Source organism: Manacus candei, unplaced genomic scaffold, assembly GCF_025592945.1.
Source record: "Manacus candei isolate 608988 ecotype Guabito, Panama unplaced genomic scaffold, ASM2559294v1 h1tg000045l, whole genome shotgun sequence".
In the NCBI taxonomy this organism is placed as follows: domain Eukaryota; kingdom Metazoa; phylum Chordata; class Aves; order Passeriformes; family Pipridae; genus Manacus; species Manacus candei.
This window is the reverse complement of record NW_026138093.1, coordinates 8,574,225-8,589,892: the sequence shown is the minus strand read 5'-3', so window position 1 is coordinate 8,589,892 and position 15,668 is coordinate 8,574,225. Positions and strand designations below refer to the sequence as shown.

Sequence of the window (15,668 nt, the reverse complement as noted above, 5' to 3'; positions counted from 1 at the left end):
CTCTTGTGTTTGCCACAGGGTGCTGTGGGGAGAGAAGTGGTCACCGTGTTTTTCCCAGTCCCTTATTTTACTGGTGGAAAATCTGTATGGTTTTTTAGCAGTATTAAGGCCAAACATAACTCCAAGTATGTTTAATTAGAACAATGAATAAACTCTCTGATTGAAAATCAGGATTAGCGTTCCCACTGTTGCCAGTAAACACTTTGATGGATGGCTTGAACTCCAAAATACATCTGAGATACTGTTGTTGATACTTAAATTTGTCATTTTGGCAATACCAGCTGAAGGCCAGGAAACTTTGTTTTCCTCACAACAAACTCCCATATTAGTCTATTGGATTTTTCATGCTGATTTTGCCAGTTCCAAGTTAATGTCTGTTTTCTAATGTTGCAGCAAATCCAAAGACAATTTAGATATGCCAGCAGGTTGTCTTCTACCAAGAGCTTGTTCAATCCCACTGGATTTTTGGGATTCATAAAAGTGTAATTTAAACATCTGTTTTGATGGGCAACACCAGGAAATTTTAGGATTTTTTCCAAAACACACCTGCTGAATGCAGTTTGATCTTTTTCTAGTAGTTTGTAATTGCATTGTCTGAAAATTTGACTGCAAGGCAGCAGGTTAACTGAAAAGCAGAGTTTCAGGTTTATTTTAGGTATGGGATGACTTTGGCAACCGGTGATGAGTTGTGCCAACATGGTCCCAACTACCCTCAGAATGCTCCCAGTCACTCCCAGTATGACCCCAGCCACCTTCACTGTGGGCCTAGTTGCTCCCAATATGATCTCAGTTGTGCCCAGCATGGTCCCAGTAGCTCCCAGTTCCTCCCAGTGTGATCCCAATTGCTCCCAGTTGCTCTTAGCACAGACCCAGTTGCTCCCATTATGATCCTGGTCTGATGCCAGTATGGTCCCAGTATGATCCCTGTACAATTGCAGTTGCCCCCTGCATGGTCCCAGTTTCTCCCAGTTGCCTCCAGCATAGATCCAGTCAATCCAAGTATGATCCCAGCCTTCCCCCACCATGGTCCCAGTCAATCCCAGTTGTCCCACTGTAGATCCAGTCACTCCCAGTTGCTCCAAGTTGCCCCCGGTGTGGTCCAAGTCGCTCCCAGTGTGGTCACAGTCACCCCCAGTATGGCTGCAGACACTCCCAGTATATCCCAGTTGCTCTCAGCATGCTCGTAGTCATACCCAGTTACTTCCACTTGCCCCAGGATGGTTCCAGTTTCCATCAGGATGATCCCAGTCACTCCCAGTTTATGCCAGTTGCCTCCAGCATGCACCCTGTCACTCCCAGTTACTCCCAGTTGCTTCCAGCAGGATCCCAGTTGCTCCAGGGATGTTCCCAGTTGGCTTCCAACCTGGTCCCACTGGTTCCCAGTTCCCGCCTGCGTAGTTCCAGTCACTCCCAGTTTGATCCTGGTCCCTTACAGTCACTCCCACTATGATTCCAGTATGGTGCTGGTCACTCCCACTATGATCCCAGTCACTCCCAATAGGATCCCAGTTGCCCCCAAGGTGGTCCCAGTTGCTCCCAGCCCCCCCCTCCCAGATGATTCCTTTCACTCTCAGGGACTCCCAGTCTGAGTCCAGCATGGCCCCAGTCACTCCCAGTCACTCCCTGGAGGATGCCATTTGCCCTCTGCATGGTCCCACTTGATCCCAGTATGATCCCAGTATGAATCCAGTCACTCCCAGTATGATACCAGTAACTTCCAGACACTTCCAGTACAAAGCCAGTTTGATCCCACTCATCCCCAGTATGGCTGCAGTCCCTCTCACACACCCCCAGTATTATTGCAGTCATTCCCAGTAAGACCCCAGTATGACCCCAGCAGGGGCCCAGCTGCCCCCAATATGGTTCCAGTTGCTCCCAGTCACCCCTACTATGGTTCCAGTCACTCCCAGCCACTCCCTGTATATCCCAGTTGCCTCCAGCATTCTCCCAGTCAGTCCCAGTATGATCCCAGTCTCTCCTAGTAGGATTCAAGTTACCCCCTGCATGGTCCCAGTTGCTCTCAGTCACCCCACTGTAGTTCCAGTCCCTCCCAGTCCCTCCCAGTATGAGTCCAGTATGATCCCAGTGACCCTCTATATGGTGGCAGTCACACCCAGGATGAACCCAGACATTCCCTGTCACCCCCAGGATAAAACCATTTGCCCCCAGCAGGGTCCCACTTGCTCCCAGTCACCCAACTAGAGTTCCAGTCCCTCCCAGTAGGATCCCTGTCAGTCCCAGTCTCTCCCAGTATATCCCAGCTGACCTCAGCATGCTCCCAGTCACTCCCAGTACACTCCCAGGCAGTCCCAATATGATCCCACTCACTCCTGGTCTCTCCTAGTATATCCCAGTTGCCTCCAGTGTGGTCTCATTCACTCCTGAATGCTCCCAGTAGCTTCCAGCATGATCCCAGTTGCTCACAGCCACTCCCAGTCACACCCAGTGGGGTCCTAGTGCCTCCCAGTATGATCCCAGTCAATTCCAGCGTGATCCCACTTGCTCCCAGTATATCCCAGTTGCACCAACATGGTCCCAGCTGCCCTCAGAATGCTCCCAGTCACTCCCAGTATGACCCCAGCCACCTTCACTGTGGGCCCAGTTGCTTCCAATATGATCCCAGTTGTGCCCAGCATGGTCCCAGTCACTCCCATTTCCTCCCAGTGGGATCCTAGTAGCTCCCAGTTGCCCCTAGCATAGAACCAGTTGCTCCCAGTATGATCCTAGTCTGATCCAGTATGATCCCAGTACAATCACAGTTGCCACCAGTATGATACCAGTGACTTCTTGACACTTCCAGTAGGAAGCCAGTTTGATCCCACTCATCCCCAGTATGGCTGCAGTCCCTCTCACACACTCCCAGGATTATTGCAGTCACTCCCAGTATGATCCCAGTATGACCCCAGTAGGGGCCCAGCTGCTCCCAGTATGATCCCAGTTGCCCCCAGTGTGGTTCCAGTTGCTCCCAGTCACCTCTACTGTGGTTCCAGTCACTCCCAGTATATCCCAGTTGCCTCCAACGTGCTGCCAGGTGCTCCCAGTATGATCCCTGTTCCCCAGTTCTGGTCCCACTGGATCCAGTCGGGGTCTCGGTGTATCCCGGTGTCCCCCCGTCCCCCCACCCCGGTGTCACCCCCTTTTCTCTCCCCACAGAGCTCCTGAGCCGGCGGCGGCCGCAGCCCCTCCCCAGGGCCTCGGGCCCAGCCTGGACCCCCCTGTCCCTGTGAGGATTTTGGGGGGTCGTGTGTCCCCCCCTCCCCTGCTGTCACTCTGCCTCCGCCCAGCTGCTCCCAGTGATCCCAGGAAAGCTTCCCAATTCTCCCCAGTCCCGGTTATTGGGGGGGCAGTGGGGGAGGAGCTTGGGGGGATCCCAAGGGGTGGAGCCGAGTTTGGGGGGGGGCAGAACCAGCCCCGGGACGGATCGGGAATGGGGACCCCCCTTTTTTCCCCCCTGCGTCAACCCCTCTGGGAGGGTCTTGGTGGGGCACCTGCCCCTTAAAAGGCACCCAACTCACCCAAAAAGGTGCTGGGACCTCCCTAAATCTCCCCACAGGCCCCAGAGAACCCCCCAAAAACGCACAAAGCCCACCCAGGACCCAACCTAACCCCTTTTTTTTGGGGTGCTGGGACCTGAAACTGAGTTGGAGGAAGCTCGGGATTGGGGGGATGATGTGGATGATGTGAGAGAAGGGAAAAATGGGAGCTGGGACCCCCAGAGTAATCCGGGAGGGGGGGGGGGGTGGGAACTGAGGAGACTATGGAAAAGTGGAAGGAACAGGGAGAAAGGTGGAAAAGGGGGGCTGGTAGGGCAGATGGTCCCATGGGGGTCTTTGGGCACAGGGCGGTTAGCAAAGGGGGGTGGCCCCCTGAGCTCCCAACTTCCTGTGGGGTGCTGGGGGCTGCTGGATCCAATCTCAGCCTTGGATCATGCCAACAGTTTCAGTTTAGAGGAATTACAGAGGTGTGACTGAACCACTTTTGTTCCCCAGGTTTTAAAAATGGTAAATCAGATCTATTGATAGAAATGAATTTATTTAGGGTTACAAATGATCAGACAAAAGATCTTCATCACAACTATTTACTGCACAACAGAAACACTAAAACTACCAGGAGAACAGCATAAGATAGGACAGTGCTCTACACTAAAGCAATTGTTGAAGCAATTCTACTAAAGCTGGTACAAAAAAAATAATTCTTATATAAGAGATGGATGGAACTCCCCCAGACCAACGCTGGTGGGGAGATCTCTGCTCTCAACCTCCAGCAGTGACTCTGGGGGGGTCCCCAACCAGGGTAGGAATCTCCACACACCCCTCCAAGAAGGGTTCTGTTGGAAGAACCTACCCCTGGGAAGGGGAACGGGCCCTTTGTGGTCAAAAGGGATGGACTGACAGTCACTGGACTCCAGGGGTTGCCTCCCCATCAGGGGGTTCATTCAGGGTGGAAGCAGCGGCCGAAAGTCTTCCCGCAGTCGGAGCACTGGTGGGGCTTCCCTTACTGGTGGGTCCGTTGGTGTCTGGTCAAGTTAGAGCTGTGGGTGAAGCTCTTCCCACACTTGTAGGGCCTCTCCCCGGTGTGGATGCGCCGGTGGGTGACGAGGGTGGAGTTCTGGTTGAAGCCCTTCCCACAGTCGGTGCAGTGGAAGGGCCTCTCATCCGTGTGCGTCCGCTCATGCCTGAGGAGATTCCAGCTGGTCTGAAACCTCTTCCCACATTCCCCACACGTGTAGGGCCGTTTCCCACTGTGGATGTCCTGGTGTCGGATCAGATGGGAGCTCTGCCTGAAGCTCTTTCCACATTCCCAACACGTGTAAGGACGTTCCCCAGTGTGGATGTGCTGGTGTTTGCAAAGGTTGGAGCTGTCACTGAAGCTCTTCCCACATTCCCCACACGTGTAAGGACGTTCCCCAGTGGGGATATGCTGGTGGGTAAGGAGGCTGGTGATCCACCTAAAGCTCTTCCCACATTCCAAGCACTGGAAGGGTTTCTCCCTGCTGGGAGGCTGCTCAGGGACCACCAGGTCAGAGCTCCCCCTCAAGCTCCGGCCGCCTTCCCGGCACAGGCTGGCTCTTTCCCCCTCAGAGCACCCTGGGCTGGCTTTGGAGCCCTCCTGCGGGGGGATCTCTGGCCCTTTTCCTCCCCGCTGCCTTCCTGCGCCGGGGAGCCCTTCAAAACGGCCTCTCTCACCAGGGTCTCACGGGGCGATTTGTCCTCCGGGCTCTCCGTCCTCAGCTCGGGGCCTGGGGCAGGAAGCAAGAAGGACAGGCAGGGGATTTGCCTCCGGCCCACAGGGAAGGCCAAGGACATCCCCCCAACTCCGGCCCCGGCAGGACGGCGGCGCCAGCGGGGTTGTCCTGCAGCCGGGGCCATGCTGGGCTGACAGAGCCAGCACAACACCTGCCCAAAGGGACACTGACTTCCTCCTCACCTGCCTGGGGGGCCCAAGGCATCTTCCTCTTCCTCGCAGCCTCCTCCTCCATCCGCCCAAGCTTTGGGAAGGACAAATCCTGATGGGGGGAAAACAAGGGCTGAGCGCGTTGGCTTGGGGGGTCCTCCTGCCCAAGTCCATCTCTAGAACTCACCGGGCATCCTGTGTCCATAAAAACCTCCAAAACACCAAGACTCAGCCCAGAAAACCCCAAATCATCGAGATTCAGGTAAAAGTCTATAAGAAATAGTGAGAAGACTCCTGCCCCCCCAAACTGAAAAAAGTTGAGATTCACCTAAAAAATACTCTAAAATATGAAGATTAGCCCAAAAAAAATTCTCCTAAGATTTTCTCTTCTCTGGTTTCCCCCCTCTAGGGTTCAGAGAGTCTCCCCTGTCTGGGATGCTGGAGGTTCTACCTAGAGATGCTGGGAGTGCTGGGGGTCCCAAGGCTCCCTTCTCCTCTGATTCTCGCCTTCGGGATGCCGCATTCCCAGAAATTCCCCCTCTCCAGGTTCTCCACTTTGTTGTCCTAGGGGATCCCAGGGGTCCCCACTGTCCAGGCTTCCCCTTCTCCGTGCCCCCCCTCTCCAGGCTCTCAGGGCTCTCGAAGCTCCTCCCTATCTCCAGCCTCCCTCGCTCTCCAGGGATCAAGGCATGGGGACACCGAGGCACCCCCACGGCAACCCCGCTCCCGCTCTCCCCACTCCCCTCAGCCACCCCTCCCACCCCCAAGTTAACCAGCAGGGGAAATGAACTCAACTCAAAGGAGAGATTATAAGTCAGAATAACAAATTATTAAAATAATACAATAAGTACAATTATACAAACTAACAATTGGTCTTAACCCACAAAACCCAAATGTATAACCCAGCACCCTGGGGCATGAACAAAGTGGTGTTCCTTGCCCCCCCCCCCCCCCCCCCTTGAGTCCAAAGTAAAGGGAGAAGGGAAAAAACCTGCTGGTGGGAGAGCTGCTGCAGTCTGGTCAAAAGTGGTGATTGCAGTCCAGTTGAGGGTGGTGGTCTCAGTCTGGTTGAGGGCGATGAGCTGCAGTCTTCCTCTCCTCTGGATCCCACGAGTGGTAGAAAAGTTCTGAAACTCCAGGTTTATATATTCTCCAGTTCAGGCAGGAATGGTCAATCCTTCCCTCAGAGCGGGGAATTCCATAAAAGGAATGGTCAATCCTTCCCTCAGAGTGGGGAATTCCATAAAAGGGTATGAGGATGCTCAGAGCAGGGAATTCCATAAAAGGGTATGAGGAAAGGAACATCCCCCCACAGGCAGGCCCTCCCCCCCCCCCTTGACAAGAGTTTCTGGGAAATGGCATGGAGGGCCATAGAATACACAGGTTTGGGCTATACCTATCCAGTGATGAATCGGTCCCAGTTGTTCTAACTAGGACACCACTGCTCTAATTCCAAGCCAGAAAAAGCCCAAACCCAGAACTCCAGACTCTTATTTGTCCTCTAATGCCCACCCCAATCCCAAACCTGTATTACCAGTATGAAAAGCCAAGCTTTAATCCTAACCCAGCCTAAAAATCTCTTCCCCTAATCATGAACCAGACACTGCCAGCAGAACAACAAACCTCCCAAAGTTCTGCCTGATCCCCACCGTGAGCTCTAAACCCCAAACCCTGACCATTAAGCACCCCCACAGCCCTTGGGAGCAGGGCAAGGACCTGGAGGGCCCAGAGCAGGCCCAGGGGGTTGGCAGAGGAATGGGAGGTGACCTGGATCTGCTCAACTCTGCAGTGACCCCCAGGAGAAGGGCCTGGGCTCTGGCAGGGATGTCCTGTGGCACAGGGGCTCAGGATCTAAGTTCAGAAGGCCAAGTGCACATGGCAACAGCCAGAGCTGGTGCAGAGACATCAGGGAGGGTCTAGAAATGCTGCTGGGAGGGGGTGGGAAAGCAGGAGGGGTGTGTGCAGCCTGCAAGGCCAGAGCAGCAGCAGGGCCAGGGCAGGACAGCCTGCAGGAGAGATGGCCAAGGGCTCTGGCAGGGCTGCAAGGCCCAAAGGCACCCAGGCCTTTGTCCCCTTGCCTCTGGCAGCTGCCTCTGCCACTCAGGCCACCACAAGCAACTTGCCTGGCAGCTTCTGCACTTGGGTTCTGCCTCGCCCCTCCCTCAGGAGCCTGGCAGGGGTTGCCCAGTTTTGGGCCTTTGTTGTTCCTCCCCCTCCCATCCCAGTGCCCCCCAAACAGCCCTGAGCCAGCCGGGAGGGACAGGATCTGCTGGGCCAGGGCCTGGGGCTCAGGCCTTGGCCTTTGTGCTCCACAAAACCAAGGCAGGCTTTGCTCAGCATTGCAGGGGCCTGCCCAGAGCCTTTGTCTGCCTGCACTCCTGGCCTCCAAGGAGCTGCTCCAAGGAGTCCCTGGGGAGGCTTTGGCAGTGCCTGCCCTCAGTGGGGCCCAGAAATGCTTCAAGGCACTTGCAGTTTGGCTTCTGACTTCTTCAGCAGCTGCTTCAATCTTCTCTCAGTACCTCAGGATCATGGGCTGGGCTGCAAACACACCCTGGGGCTCATTAAAATGCAGAAATCCCTCAGGATCTCTTTGTCTTCCTTTAATTGTCTTCAAAGCAGTTTCAAAACAATTCTTCGAAGTTTGTCCTTTTTTTGCTTTATTTCAATGATGGCTATTTTTTAGTTCAGAGAAGAGGTGATAGAAGTGTTCTCCAAGTGATCTTGATGCTGAGTGTCTCCTCAGGAGATCCACACTGACCCTGGATGATCAACCTTGCTCCTCACCCCCCAACCTCACCAGTTCTGACATGGCCCATCTTGGACTGACAGCTGATGCAACTCCAAACACACTGTGGGACCATTAAAACACAGGAAAAGAAATTATTTCCCTTTCTTTTAATTGTCTTCAAGTCATCAAGATTTCTACAGCTAATTGGAGTTGTTTTGTAGTTTAGCTAAGGAGGAAGATTTTAAAGTGAACATCATGAAAAAAATATATTTTTTGATGAAAGAGAATGATTTACACAGAGCCTTGGGTCAGGGTGCAAAGGATTTGGATCCAGAGATTAGGAGACAAAAGACATTAGTAGCACTTAATCATTGACCTATTGAACAATTATCAAGTGATTCAATAGCATTTGCTACAATTTAAACAGTGACTGAATTATAGATTCACAATAACAATTCACACCACAGTCAATTCACACCCACACCCAGGCAGAGATGTGTGGACACATCAAGAGCTGGGGGTGGAAAGGTCCCTCTCCCAAATTCTCCTTGTTGTCAGGGAAACACTGCCCCAAATCCCTTTGTGTTTGCCAACAGACAAGGGTCCCAGCTGGAGGAGTGTTTGTTGAGGGGGATCAGAATTGTCCTGGGCATCAGGGAGGGTCTTTGGAGTGTTGCAAACTGGAGGGTTCCCGAGCTGGGAGAGGCTGCCAGAGGTGTCCCACTGAGAGGGAGGTGCTGGGGAGCTGCCAGGGCCTCCCTCAGCCCCGCTGGTTGTGGGCTCCCAAGGGGACTGGCTTTAGTGATCTGCTGAATTTCCATCCTCGTGTCAGTATAGACTGGTGTTTCCAAACTATTTGGGAATTGTATCCAAACTGTTCCATGGGAATTGTATCCAAACTGTTCCATTTGGGCTGTGATTCAGTCAGGGAATATTCCAACGCTTTCATGGGATGACTGATTATCCTGTGTTCCCCAGATGTTCCACTCTGGATTGTTCCCACCTTTATCATCCAGGAGCACCTGGTCCAGTCCAGGGGCTCTTCATTGCTCAGCTGGTTTGGTCAAGGCTTCTCAGGAGCTCCTGAGATCATACCTGTAAGAAGGATGGGCAAAGACTTAATTGTAATAAGACAAGTGATAATGGTTTTCAACTGAAAAAGAGCAGATTTGAACTAGATAGAAGGAAGAAATTTTTTACGCTGAGGGTGGTGAATCACTGGCATGAGTCACCCAGAGAGGTCATAGAAGCCCCAGCCTTGGAAACATTCAAGGCCAGCTTAGAAAGGGCTCTGAGCAACCTGATCTAGTTGAACATGTCCCTGTTCATTGGACTAGATGACCGAAAAAGGTCCCATCTGACTCAGACTATTTAGGATTCTATAGTTCTTTCCTACAGAGCCAAGGCTGACAAGGATCATCCAGGTTTCAGACCCAGTTGAGCATCCCCTTTGATGGTCCAGCTGGCAGCTCTGCTAAAAAGCTGCTGCAAAGAACCTGCAAACCTAAAGGAGCTTTTGTGCTGGGCTGAGCTGTGGCTCTCAGGGCTGGGGGTTGGCTTTTGGCTGCCAGGTGCCCACCAGGGCTCTCTCTCACTCCTTCTTCTCCACTCCCCTTGGTGCCTGCAGGGTTGTTTCTCCCCCATTTCTCTCACTCCTCTCTGGGTTACAGCACCCTGGATTTTATCCTTTCTCCAAAGGGTGATCACAGAGGTGCCTCTGGAATTGCTTTTTGGCTCAGCTTTGGGCACTGGCTGTTCCATTTTGGAGCCACCTGAAACTGGCTCTCTCTGACACAGAGTCAACTCCTGATCTCCTCTTCCCTAAGGGAAACCTGCAGCCCCCTCATTGCTATCAAACCTGATCCACAGGGTCACTCAAGTGCCCAGGAATACAGGAGGTCATTGATCCCATTATTCCTCAGGCTGGTTAAACAAGACTTTGTCCTCTTCCTGTCCCTGACTGCAGGTTCTTTCTGTCAGAGCAGAGCTGGGCTGGACCTCAGCTGTGCTTTGCTCCAGAGCCTGCTGGGGTGGGGGCAGATGGCAATGGGAGAGTTGGGTTGGACTGGATGATCCTTGTGGGTCCCTTCCAACTCAGCATATTCTGTCGTTCTGTGTTTGTTTGGGTTTGGTTTGGTTGGGTTTGGTCTTTTTGCCCCCCTTTTGAACTGCTTTTCCTCTGACCCATGAGTTTTTTCTTCATTGTCCTGGACCTTCCTGGGCACCTGATGGCAGGACAAGTTTCTGCAACTCACTCATCTTGACCACATTTTTTGTACAAGTCCCCATTAACTAGACGAGGTTTCTCACAGACTCGCTGCAACTTGGCATCATCCACAAAGGAGTGGAAAGTGCATTTCATCCCATCACCCAGAGACATTATAAAGATGTTCCATAGCAATAGTCAAGGGCTGGTCCCTGATGGATGTCACCTGGGAGTTGCTGCCAAGAGGAATTTGTGCCATGACTTTTGACCCTCATCAGTCATTCAACTTCCCACTCACCACATGTTTCACTTCTCCAGTCCAGCTGTAACCAGTCTGGCTCTAAGGAGACTACAGGAGACCATGTCAAAGGCCTTGATAAAGTCTGGGCACACAGCATCCCCTTCTTTTCCATCCCACAGGGGTTCTGCAATCCCTGCCTTGTCCTTCCCATACCTGGCAGTGGCTGCAGGAGGACTTGCCCTATCCCCTTCCCTGCTGAGCCTGAGCAGTCTGGAACTCTGCCAACCCTCCTTGCTGCCCTGTTTGCAGACTGGTTCTGTGTCTGCCTTTGCCAAGGCCCCAGGAAGCTCTGGGATGGCTCTGGCCTTTCCAAGTCTTTGGGAGAGGTCTCCCAGTGACACTGCCCAGCCTTCTCAATATCCCTGACACCAAAACATTTTCTATTCCAGTTTATGGCTCAGGACACAACACATATTCTCATGGCTCTTCAAGAGAAAATTAGAAGTGGTTTCATTATAGAGGTCAACTGGTGGAGCAGCCCAGTCTGGTCTGGCCCCACAGCAGTGCCCAGCCCAGGGTGCTGCAGAGCTCTGGGCACTCCCCCCACAGCCCCAGCCCCTCTGAAGGGCACAGCAGCTCCTGGGGCACAGAGAGGAGTCTCAGCATCCCCATCAGCTCAGGGGCTGGACACTCAGCATGGCAGGAGGAAATGGAGGTCAGGGAAACTGCAGGAGCCCTGGTGTCACCTGCAGGAGATGCCCAGCACAGCCTGACTGTGCCCCTCAGTGCCAGCCCCTCTGCCCAGCCCAGCCCAGAGTCCTGGCCCAGGGACAGAGCAGCCTATCCCCAGGGGGGCTGCAGAAAGAGGTTTCTCTGTGTCAGGGATTCCTCTCTGCAGGCCCAGAAATGCTGCCTTGCTCTTCTGCAGGGACATCCCTTTGCCCAGGTCAGTGTGTCCAGGCTGCCTTGGCCAGTTGCAGATCCCAGCCTGGGATCCCTGCAGGGCCCTGAGCTGGAGGTGCTGCTCTGCAGAGTGTGGGGCTGTGGTACCCTGGGCTGACCCTGCACTGGCCATGCTGGTCAGGGTGGGGAGCAGACCCAGCAGGATGGGGATCACTCCTCTCCACCCTCTGCCATAGTCCTGGAAGGCTCAGTAGCCAAGAACAAGGCTGGGCAGGTGAGACAAGTCGCTCACCAGAGTCCTCTCTCTGTTCCTGCTGCGGCCCCTGGGGTTGCAGAACTCTCCTTTACCAGTTCACAGGCAGATTTAGTACTTGATCTCTGGGTGACTCCACCCTGGGCAGGATTCTGCTCCAGGGTTCCATTCCCTGCTGACTGGATGGGACAGGCTGTCCCTGCAGATCCTCTGTGCTCTCCTGCACTTCCTGAGTTCCTACAGACAAGTCCTCACCTACCATGAGAGCCCTCACAAGCTGCAGAGCCCCAGGCAGGTGACGTGGAGACCATTTGCCACTGGCCACCAGCACAGAACATCTGAACCAGCCCTCAGTCCCTCAAGTACCCCAGTGAGTCACTTCTCTCACTGCAGGGACTGAATGGGGAAACAAGCAAAGAAATGAGACTTTGGAGAGTCTATTCCTTGGCCTTGTTCTTTACAACAACCTTTCAAAAAGAACAAAGTCTTCAGGAACTGCCCAGAGGGATCCCCTTTCATGATGGAAATGATGTCAAGGAGCCCAGCTCTGTGCCAGCAGTGCCCAGGGCCTGTCCCTGCCCATGGTCACAGGACTGACACACAGCAGTGACTGAGCTGCCAGAGCACTCAGGCCTTGGGCAAGGAGCAGAAAGGAGAGGGAGGCAGTGGAAAAACAGCATCTCTGAAAAGGCCAAGAGCTGCTGCTCCCTGGCAGTGCTCCTGTACCAGGACTCTTTACCCCTTCTCCTCTGCACACAGACACTGCCCTCCAGCTTCAGGGAAGTTGTTGGAGGGAGAATCTGGAAAAATAAATTGAAGTCCTTTATTACACTCAGAGATTGTGATTCCTCATGTACAGAATAACAAAGGCAGGATGTTTGACAAAGAAGTGGCTGCAGAAACTTTTACTTTGTTTAAATGCACACAGAGAATGATCCCTCATTTAAACAATTGTGGGTCAAAACAAAGAGTTAGAGAGTGAATTAGGTATGAGATGGAGAATAAATTTCTGTGTTAACAACATTTAACGAGAAAAAAATGTAGGAAACGGCCCCCACCACCACTCTCAAAAGCTTTAGAAAGCAGGCTGGGTCAGTAAATGGTTACACAATGAGTGTTGCGCAGAAGAAAAAAGGCAGGTTGTTGCTCTTGAAAAACATCCAGTCATCATTTTCCTCAAGGCATCCTTGAGCTCCTGGTTCCTCAGGCTGTAGATGAGGGGGTTCAGTGCTGGAGGCACCACTGAGTACATAACTGCCACCACCAGGTCCAGGGATGGGGAGGAGATGGAGGGGGGCTTCAGGTCGGAAAATGTGGCAGTGCTGATAAACAGGGAGAGCACGGCCAGGTGAGGGAGGCACGTGGAAAAGGCTTTATGCCTTCCCTTCTGAGAGGGGATCCTCAGCACAGCCCTGAAGATCTGCACATAGGAGAAAACAATGAAAATGAAACAACCAAATCCTAAAGTGACACTAACCCCAATGAGCCCAATTTCCCTGAGGTAGCCTGAGTGTGAGCAAGAGAGCTTGAGGATGTGTGGGATTTCACAGAAGAACTGGCCCAGGGCATTGCCCTGGCACAGGGGCAGGGAAAATGTATTGGCTGTGTGCAGCAGAGAATAGAGAAAGCCAGTGGCCCAGGCAGCTGCTGCCATGTGGGCACAAGCTCTGCTGCCCAGGAGGGTCCCGTAGTGCAGGGGTTTGCAGATGGCAACGTAGCGGTCATAGCACATGATGGTGAGGAGGGAAAACTCTGCTGACATGAAGAAATAAAAGAAAAAGGCCTGTGCAGCACATCCCATGTAAGAGATGGTTGTGGTGTCCCAGAGGGAATTGTGCATGGCTTTGGGGACAGTGGTGCAGATGCAGCCCAGGTCTGTGAGGGAGAGGTTGAGCAGGAAGAAGCCCATGGGGGTGTGCAGGTGGTGGTCACAGGCTACGGCGCTGAGGATGAGGCCGTTGGCCAGGAGGGCAGCCAGGGAGATGGCCAGGAAGAGCCAGAAGTGCAGGAGCTGCAGCTCCCTCCTGTCTGCAAATGCCAGGAGGAGGAACTGGGTGAGGGAGCTGCTGTTGGACATTTGCTGTTCCTTAGGACAGGGTCTGTTCAGAAAAGGAAAAGACAGGGAACAATTAGGAGATACCCCTCTCAGCAAAGATACTCCATCTTTCATAGTAATCCCCCCAAACCATTTGTATTTCCCTTATGCTGGCTCAGAGTGGTGTGAGCAGCAAGAGTTCTGCCCATGTGCTGCAAAGGGCTCAGCTTTGCTCTGCTGCAGTGGCAACATGGAGCTGGTTTGTGACAGCTCTGATGATCACAAGGGATGTCAGATGTAAACCACCTTTAATAGAAAAGCTCCATTTCTGACCCTCTTACTCACAAGAGTGTGCTCTGCAGAGCAGAGGTTTCTATTGTCTTTAGAATAATTCTTCTGGTAGATATGTTCCACCATTAAATCTGCAGAGTGTTCTTTTTAGGAGTAAAAATTCTCATTTTTATTGCTGAAAATGTAAAGAATCTTTAGAAAAGACAAGAGACAAAAGGGCTCAGCTCTCTGTGGTTTCAAGCAGAGCCAGGAGAGCTGCAGAGTTCTTTAGCCTGTTTCCCATCTGCCCTGCTCTTTACCTTGTGCTTCATTCACTTTGATTTCACACAAACAAATATTAAAAAGCACACCCCCAAATACATGTGCAGTGATGAGAGCAGGACAATGTTGTTTCCAAGCTCAGCTCTGTGAAGTGTCCCCTGTGCCAGCCCAGAGGTGCAGCTGTGCTGGACAGAGCAGGACAGGAGCCCTCCTGCAGAGAAGCCAAGGGTTGGCACAGGAGAGTGCCCACCCCCAAGGGAAGGTTCAGCACTGCCCAGGATCCTGTGCTCATTTCTGATCCTGCCTGAAATATTCATCTCCGAGAGGAAAACAGTTTGAATTTCAGTGCAGCCTCCAGAACTGAGAGAACAATGTCTCTGCTACAATGCCTAAGCAGGAAACTACCAGCAGGACAAACTCCTTTCCTGTAGCCCCTGTCTTTTCTGAGCTTTGCAAAAAATTCTGCATTAAATATAGTGTAGTGATCTGGAGCTGTGAGCAGGTCTGACCCTGCAACACTGAGACATGGAAAAGATCCTCCCTCAGCTGCCAGGTTTGCCCCTTGCCCACAGCTCTTCTGCCCCAGCCCTGGCAGCAGCTCCCCGGGCTGGCTGAGAGCTGCCCCTGGCAGGCAGCAGAGTCCCTGCCCAGCACAGTGCCCTGGGCTGCAGGACCCTGCTCTGCTCCACAGCCCTGGGCACCCCTGGCTGCACCCCCAGCTTCACAGCTCTTCCAAAGTGCCCCAAAACAGCCCCTGCTCACCCATCCCATCAGCTGGGGCTGGGCCAGCTTTAGGAGATGCCTCCAGGAGCTGCCCCTGCACTGCCCTGCAGCCACAGACTCACCGTGTGCACCCTGCCAAGGTTCCTCCTGCAGGGAGCTCTCAACCCTCCTGCCAGTGCTGAGCCCCTTGAAGCTGTGTCTGTGCCCTGCTGGTGTCCCTGAGCTGCCCTGACAGTGCCCTCAGCCCTGCTGGGCTGTGCAGAGGAGCTGCTCACCAGCAGAGCTGTCTCTTTGAAGCTCTTCTTGCTTGCCAGGAGCTCCCTGTGTGCCAGGAGCCCGGCCCAGCTCAGCAGCACAGCAACAGCCCCAGGCATTTCATGACCCTCAGGGGGGTTAGGTGTTGTTTATGTGAGATTCACTTCCTGAGAGTAAGTTCAAACAACTTCTCAAAGTGAGATTGAAGCACTGAAGTTTCTTGTAATGCTAATGAGTCTCCCACTGGGGGACACAACTGAGAACATGTTCCCAGGTTCCAGTTAGAGCAGAAAACTGCAGACAGTGATGACAAGGATGGACAATCAAGGGAAAGGTGGCTCTGATGCTGAATAAACCTTGACTTGTTTTCCTTAATCC

At 53.0% G+C, this 15,668-nt stretch overlaps 1 protein-coding gene across 1 annotated transcript; it reads right to left on the bottom strand.

The window, feature by feature from the left end:
* Positions 1-12,828: 12,828 nt before the first annotated feature.
* LOC127475032 (olfactory receptor 14J1-like) lies at positions 12,829-14,123 on the bottom strand. Its single transcript, XM_051796334.1, is given in 2 exon segments — positions 12,829-12,890; positions 12,893-14,123. Coding segments are annotated over 2 exon segments (1,065 nt in total). The 5' UTR covers positions 13,896-14,123.
* Positions 14,124-15,668: the final 1,545 nt, after the last annotated feature.